General features: G+C 43.5%; 1 protein-coding gene across 1 annotated transcript; it reads right to left on the bottom strand.

The window, feature by feature from the left end:
• Positions 1 to 304: 304 nt before the first annotated feature.
• On the bottom strand, positions 305 to 5,498 carry LOC310875989 (GTPase IMAP family member 8-like; the record flags this gene model as incomplete). Its single annotated transcript, XM_083789438.1, has 6 exons — positions 305 to 402; positions 1,398 to 2,058; positions 2,996 to 3,114; positions 3,322 to 4,026; positions 4,441 to 5,130; positions 5,468 to 5,498. The coding sequence occupies 6 exons, from the start codon at positions 5,496 to 5,498 to the stop codon at positions 305 to 307; spliced, it is 2,304 nt and encodes a 767-aa protein (XP_083645564.1).
• Positions 5,499 to 8,321: the final 2,823 nt, after the last annotated feature.

The raw sequence follows: 8,321 nt of genomic DNA, 5'->3' as shown, positions 1-8,321 counted from the left end.
AGCAGCCTACTAATCATTCTTTAGTCCAATCTTGTTATTTTATGAAATGCACAAACACACATTTTAGTAAGTAATGCATGGCCAACAGTAGGACAACAGTAAGACTCACTACTTGGTTCTTGTGGATCCGTCATCACAAACGTCAACATCGTATCGATCAGCTCCTCCTCTCTCTTCTTCCATTCTTCTGCTGTCAGTCTCTCAAACAGGGTTGGTTCTTCTAGCCCCGTCACCACAGACTGAAAATACAATGAAACATAAAGTAAAGAAATGAGAACTTAAATGTTTGTGACTAAAGTTTCATCTATGAAACATCTTCCTCTCTCACACTTACATCAGCATCAGTGAGGCTTGGAGCTTTACTGGCGGTGTCATATCCTGAAGAGCGAGTTCCTCCACTCACTGGAACACAAGACAACAGACAGCAACACATTTACACTGACAATATAAACACACTCACTGGAACACAAGACAACAGACAGCAACACATTTACACTGACAATATAAACACACTCACTGGAACACAAGACAACAGACAGCAACACATTTACACTGACAATATAAACACACTCACTGGAACACAAGACAACAGACAGCAACAGATTTACACTGACAATATAAACACACTCACTGGAACACAAGACAACAGACAGCAACACGTTTACACTGACAATATAAACACACTCGCTGGAACACAAGACAACAGACAGCAACACATTTACACTGACAATATAAACACACTCACTGGAACACAAGACAACAGACAGCAACACATTTACACTGACAATATAAACACTCACTGGAACACAAGACAACAGACAGCAACACATTTACACTGACAATATAACCACACTCACTGGAACACAAGACAACAGACAGCAACACATTTACACTGACAATATAACCACACTCACTGGAACACAAGACAACAGACAGCAACATGTTTACACTGACAATATAAACACTCACTGGAACACAAGACAACAGACAGCAACTAATTTACACTGACAATATAAACACTCACTGGAACACAAGACAACAGACAGCAACACATTTACACTGACAATATAAACACACTCACTGGAACACAAGACAACAGACAGCAACACATTTACACTGACAATATAAACACACTCACTGGAACACAAGACAACAGACAGCAACACATTTACACTGACAATATAACCACACTCACTGGAACACAAGACAACAGACAGCAACACATTTACACTGACAATATAAACACACTCACTGGAACACAAGACAACAGACAGCAACAAAACCCTACATGACACTGTTTTTCTTGACCTCTTAAGGACCCAAAAGGTCATCACATGCATACACGCACACACGGAGGAACAACGCCAATATGCTGCAGACAGGATATTGATACTCACTCGGAGGAAGTGGCTCAATGCTGTTCCTTCTCCTGACAGCTGGCAGGGTTGGTTCTTCTGGCTCCGTCGTCACAAACCTCCTCATCCTCTCTATCATCTCCTGCTCTCTCTTCTTCCATTGTTTTTCTGTTAAGGTTTTCTGTCCTTTCAGTCGTTCAATCAGGGTCATCTGTCTTGAAGGTCCAAAGTGTCCTCTGTCCCTCATCACCATGTCTTCTATTTTCTCCATCAGCTCTGTGACTTCTGAAATGTCCAACTTGGAGGAGTTTAGAACATGGTACATGTAGCCACATTTCTCCAGGATCCTCCTCAGAGGTTCTCCTTCAGCCTCGATGTACTCCTCAACACGTCTCCCTCCCAGCCAGTATCCCTCTGTGAAAAGAACCAGAGCGCGTCTCCAGACTCTGTCCCCCAGCAGCTCCATGTGTTCCTCCACTGATCTCCTGTCAGCTTCACAGAAACAGGACCAGACAGGAACAGTCACCAGGACAGCGTGGGGCCCAGGAGAACACAGAGTCACACCGTGTAGAAGGACATCTTTGGTCTTCTGTGAAGGAGGTGTAGTCGACCAGTCTGGACAGTTCACCACACTCACTGTTCTTCCAGCAACTCGTCTCCGTTGTCTGACACATTCTGTCAGTTTAGTCTGGGTTTTAAACTCCTGGAATATGAAGTTTACTGTATGTTAGTCTCTGTTGTCTGACACATTCTGTCAGTTTAGTCTGGCTTTTAACCCATTCTGACCTTAGATCAGATTCATATGAGGTTTCGACTGGACACACACTGGTTCTGATGAACCCATTCTGACCTGAGATCAGATTCTAAAAATGTCAGTCGTTCTTCGATTTTTTCAAAAATAGCAGACCTACAAGCTCGTAGCGCGCCACTCGGTGGCGCGATATGAGCTTGTAGATCTGCTATTTTTCAATAGCTAAAGCATAACATGATGCCGACACCAAAATGGGTGCCCGGTCAGAATGGGTTAAACTCCTGGAATATGAAGTTTACTGTATGTTAGTCTCTGTTGTCTGACACATTCTGTCAGACACACACACACGTTCGCTCTGAAAGAAAATATTTTCAAAGATTTGCGCCACATTTTAGCGATTTTTCAAAAATAGCAGTCCGTAGTTCGTAGCGCGGCACTCGGTGCAGCGCTATGAGCTTGTAGATCTGCTATCTTTCAACAGCTAAAGCATAACGTAATGCTTGAAACACCAAAAGGGGTTCCCGCCCAAAAATGGGTTAAGATGCTGATTCTACAAATACCTTCTAAATTAGTAGTTACATTTTGTACAGTAGTACATTTTCAAGATTAAAAAATATAAATAGCAGAAGTGACGTACGATGAGTTGTACATCTGAGATCAGTGACACTTCAATGATCTTATGATCAATGCACATTCATGACAGCAGATATATATATAGTATAGTATAGTATAGTATAGTATAGTATAGTATAGTATAGTATAGTATAATATTATATTATATACTGTTACATTATCTTCAGAAAACACATTTGATCTCTTTACTGTTTAATTACTTAGAGTGAAGTCATTCATTATAATTATAACATCACATTCATATAATATTACTCACCTTGAATAGAGTTTGTTTAAACACAGACTTCTGCAGTATGAGATCTCCAGCTCTGCTTCTCTGATCCTGTTCTCCACCAACCAGCATCACCTTCACCTCTGGTAGACTCTGATGTTCTCCTGACGCACGCACGCGCGCACACACACGCACGCACACACAAAACACACACACACACACACACACACACTACATTAGTGAGATTAAACTGCATAAATGATTGCACTAAACTGACCACAGACCCAGGAAATGCTCCATCCCTGCACGCGCGCACACACACACACACACACACACACACACACACACACACACACACTGATGAACATCACCTTCAAACAGACCTTTCAGAGCAGTTCTTTGTCTCCGTGTCTTGGTCATCAATGTGTGGACATGTTCCTCTCTGATCTTCTTCCTCTCTGACGTCGTCTCTGAAACATCTCCACCATCTTCATAGTGTCCTCCTCTGTTTCCTGCCACCATCTCCTCCATCTTCTGCAGCAGCTCTGTGACCTGAGTGTCATCTGTCTTCTGGTTGTTGAAGACATGGTACCTGTTCCCACATGTGTCAACAAGCCAGCGGAGGTCTTCTCCTTCAGCCTCGATGTGCTGCTCGATGCTTCTGTCTCCCAGACGGTCTCCATAGGTGAACAGGACTATAGCATGACTCCACGCGCTCTGTGACAGAAGGGTCATGTGTTCCTCTAATGCTACTCTCTGTGCTTTGGTGAATGCTGTACGAAGAGGAACGGCCAGAAGGACAGCATGTGGTCCAGGAGGACAGAGAGACACACTGTCCTGGATCTCCAGTCTGTCCATCTCTGAGGTGTCCTGTAGTGGACGGTTGTAGAGCCAGCCTGGTGAGTCCACCACTGTCACCTGTCTCCCTGCTACGCTACCCTGTCTCACCTCACACTGCGTTGACCTCTGACCCATCTGACTAACTTTAAAACCACTTCCTCCCAGAATGGTGTTTCCTGCTGAACTCTTCCCAGATTTCTCCCTTCCCAACAGCAGAATCCTGAGGTCAGTCAGTCCTGTCAGAGAAAAAAATGTTTACTTTCACTTTGACAGCTTCTTATTTAAAAACTGGAGACATATCATTATTTCAAAATTCATAGCACTACAAATAGCAAGAAAATAGCAGATATACAAGCTCACAATTAACACAATATGTTGTGTTGTGAGCTTGTAGATCTGCTTGGAAATGTTCGCCTACACTACAGTGTAATGACATGCCCATATTAGGAATGATTCAAGAACCAGGATACAATGTCCAGGAAATTATATGTTGTTCTTAATATCTAATAATCTAATTCATAAAAAACTGTGTGTGTGTGTGTGTGTGTGTGTGTGTGTGTGTGTGTGTGTGTGTGTGTGTGTGTGTGTGTGTGTGTGTGTGTGTGTGTGTGTGTGTGTGTGTGTGTGTGTGTGTGTGTGTGTGTGTGTACCAGTATCTTTTGGAAGTCCAGTGGTTCGTTTCAGAGAGTCTGTCCTCCTTTGTTCTGCTCTTCTGCTGATAGTTCTCTCCTTCTCCTTCAGTTCCTCTGAGACGTGTTCTTCTGTCTCATAGTGACCACCACTACTCTTCACCATCTGATCTATCTTCTCCATCAGCTGTGTGACCTGCCTACCATCTCCTCTGTCACTGATGTTAAGAACATGGAAGCGGCCTTCACATTTCTCAGTAAGATATCTTAAGGCAGGGGAAGATCTAATGAGATCAGGTCTCATGTTGGTTTTATCAGCTACAGTGAACACCATCATAGCGCGTTTCCACACTCGGTCACTGAGGAGAAGACTCACATGCTCCTCTGCTGACAGATCTGTTCCTACATATGGGGCGTCCAATGGCATCACTAGGACGAAGGCATGTGGTCCTGGAGGACACAGACTCACACTATGTTGGATTTCTAACTGGGTCAGTTTTGGGGTCAGATCTAGGGGTAAATAAGACACCCATCCTGGTGTGTCGACCACACTGACCTGTCTCCCTGACACTAACTCTTGTCTCATGACACTCTTAGTTGTGTTTGTTTTAAAACCATCTCTGCCCAGGATGAGGTTTCCTACTGAACTCTTTACACTGGCTCTTCCCCCGATCAGAACAATGCTCAGTTCTGACGGCTCGCTGTTCTTCCCTGGTTGGAAAAATAAAAATAATATTGATAAAAATCACAGATGTGACTAAACCAGTATCAGTTTGTTGGTTTAACCCATTAAGACCTGAGGCTGATTCTACAACTGCCTTTTAAATCAGTAGATCTCAATCTGCTATCATATAGATCTGCTATGCTATAGATCTGCTATGCTATAGATATGCTATGCTATAGATCTGCTATGCTATAGTTCTAAATAAATCCTAAGAGTTTTCTGATAAAACTACATTGCTATACAGTATATAGGCCTATATACGTTTAGCTGAACTCTAAAACCACACAGATCCTTTCCCAGTTTTAAAGGGTTGATAGAACTCACCAGTGATGGAAGCTGAGGTTCCACTGGCCATCCTGTCTACAGCTGTTGGTTGAACTGTAAAACATTAACATACAGTAAGTTACAATAATCGTATAGTTTTGTTGTCATTACCGTCATTTATTTCACGGCTTTGTTGAATGCTTGAATCTGATTGGTCAATCGGCAAACTCAGTGGTCTGTTATTTCGTGATAACAGACCGGTGCCTAATCAAACCTATTTAAACTATATTTAGACCAGCAGTTTTCAAAGAGGGTTCAAATGGACCCTCACAGGTCTGTAACTCTGAGAGTACATATGGAACCAAATGGACCCTCACAGGTCTGTAACTCTGAGAGTACATATGGAACCAAATGGACCCTCACAGGTCTGTAACTCTGAGAGTACATATGGAACCAAATGGACCCTCACAGGTCTGTAACTCTGAGAGTACACATGGAACCAAATGGACCCTCACAGGTCTGTAACTCTGAGAGTACACATGGAACCAAATGGACCCTCACAGGTCTGTAACTCTGAGAGTACATATGGAACCAAATGGACCCTCACAGGTCTGTAACTCTGAGAGTACATATGGAACCAAATGGACCCTCACAGGTCTGTAACTCTGAGAGTACATATGGAACCAAATGGACCCTCACAGGTCTGTAACTCTGAGAGTACATATGGAACCAAATGGACCCTCACAGGTCTGTAACTCTGAGAGTACATATGGAACCAAATGGACCCTCACAGGTCTGTAACTCTGAGAGTACACATGGAACCAAATGGACCCTCACAGGTCTGTAACTCTGAGAGTACATATGGAACCAAATGGACCCTCACAGGTCTGTAACTCTGAGAGAGTACATATGGAACCAAATGGACCCTCACAGGTCTGTAACTCTGAGAGTACATATGGAACCAAATGGACCCTCACAGGTCTGTAACTCTGAGAGTACATATGGAACCAAATGGACCCTCACAGGTCTGTAACTCTGAGAGTACATATGGAACCAAATGGACCCTCACAGGTCTGTAACTCTGAGAGTACATATGGAACCAAATGGACCCTCACAGGTCTGTAACTCTGAGAGTACATATGGAACCAAATGGACCCTCACAGGTCTGTAACTCTGAGAGTACATATGGAACCAAATGGACCCTCACAGGTCTGTAACTCTGAGAGTACACATGGAACCAAATGGACAATCACAGGTCTAACTCTGAGAGAGTACATATGGAACCAAATGGACCCTCACAGGTCTGTAACTCTGAGAGTACATATGGAACCAAATGGACAATCACAGGTCTAACTCTGAGAGAGTACATATGGAACCAAATGGACCCTTACAGGTCTGTAACTCTGAGAGTACATATGGAACCAAATGGACCCTCACAGGTCTGTAACTCTGAGAGTACACATGGAACCAAATGGACCCTCACAGGTCTGTAACTCTGAGAGTACACATGGAACCAAATGGACCCTCACAGGTCTAACTCTGAGAGAGTACATATGGAACCAAATGGACCCTTATAAGGTCTGTAACTCTGAGAGTACATATGGAACCAAATGGACCCTCACAGGTCCATTTGGAAGTTGCATACTATGCCTTTCCTTTTATAGAGCAATTTAATGGAGCACAGCAGTGTAATTATTGAACTAAATATGCAGCTTAGTAAGACTGTAGGTATAGACCGTGTTCACGCATGCACGCACACACGCACGCACACACACACAACCTACTGTACGTTCTCCTCTAATGATGTTGTTCCATGTGTACAGTGTGTGTTTTTGTGGGTAGGAAACCTGTTTGACAACCTCTCTGTCCCTCCTCTTCCCGTTGTGCTCAAACCAGGAAACCTTTTTTAGTTTTTGTCAATTATTATTGTCTACTGCAGGTTCTCAAACATTCTAACCCTGACACAAAAGAGAGATTGTTTTCTCTCCGAGACCCAAACTAGAGAAATTAAATCACTTCACGCTGTGTTGTGAGCTTGTAGATCGACGGTGTTGTGAGCTTGTAGATCGACTGTGTTGTGAGCTTGTAGATCGACGGTGTTGTGAGCTTGTAGATCGACTGTGTCGTGAGCTTGTAGATCGACTGTGTTGTGAGCTTGTAGATCGACTGTGTTGTGAGCTTGTGGATCGACTGTGTTGTGAGCTTGTAGATCGACTGTGTCGTGAGCTTGTAGATCGACTGTGTTGTGAGCTTGTAGATCGACTGTGTCGTGAGCTTGTAGATCGACTGTGTCGTGAGCTTGTAGATCGACTGTGTTGTGAGCTTGTAGATCGACTGTGTTGTGAGCTTGTAGATCGACTGTGTTGTGAGCTTGTAGATCGACGGTGTTGTGAGCTTGTAGATCGACTGTGTTGTGAGCTTGTAGATCGACTGTGTTGTGAGCTTGTAGATCGACTGTGTTGTGAGCTTGTAGATCGACTGTGTTGTGAGCTTGTAGATCGACTGTGTTGTGAGCTTGTAGATCGACTGTGTCGTGAGCTTGTAGATCGACGGTGTTGTGAGCTTGTAGATCGACTGTGTCGTGAGCTTGTAGATCGACTGTGTCGTGAGCTTGTAGATCGACTGTGTTTGTGTGAGACACCATTTACTCGCTAAAGATAACATGTGAGCATTCCTCCATAGCTAAACTAATTTAAAACTTCCTTTCACCTACAATACACACACACACACACACACACACACACACACACACACACACACACACACACACACACACACACACACACACACACACACACACAGTCATTATGAAAAACCTTCTCAGAACAATGATTTTGTCCCTCAAAACAATAAGTATTTTACCTTATTGGTTGTGTGACAGAAGGTGCTGAGTGGATTATTCCAGCTGCGTGAG

Source organism: Protomyctophum parallelum, assembly GCF_964188405.1.
Source record: "Protomyctophum parallelum genome assembly, chromosome: 18".
Classification (NCBI taxonomy): Eukaryota; Metazoa; Chordata; class Actinopteri; order Myctophiformes; family Myctophidae; genus Protomyctophum; species Protomyctophum parallelum.
This window is presented reverse-complemented; position numbering and strand designations above follow the sequence as displayed.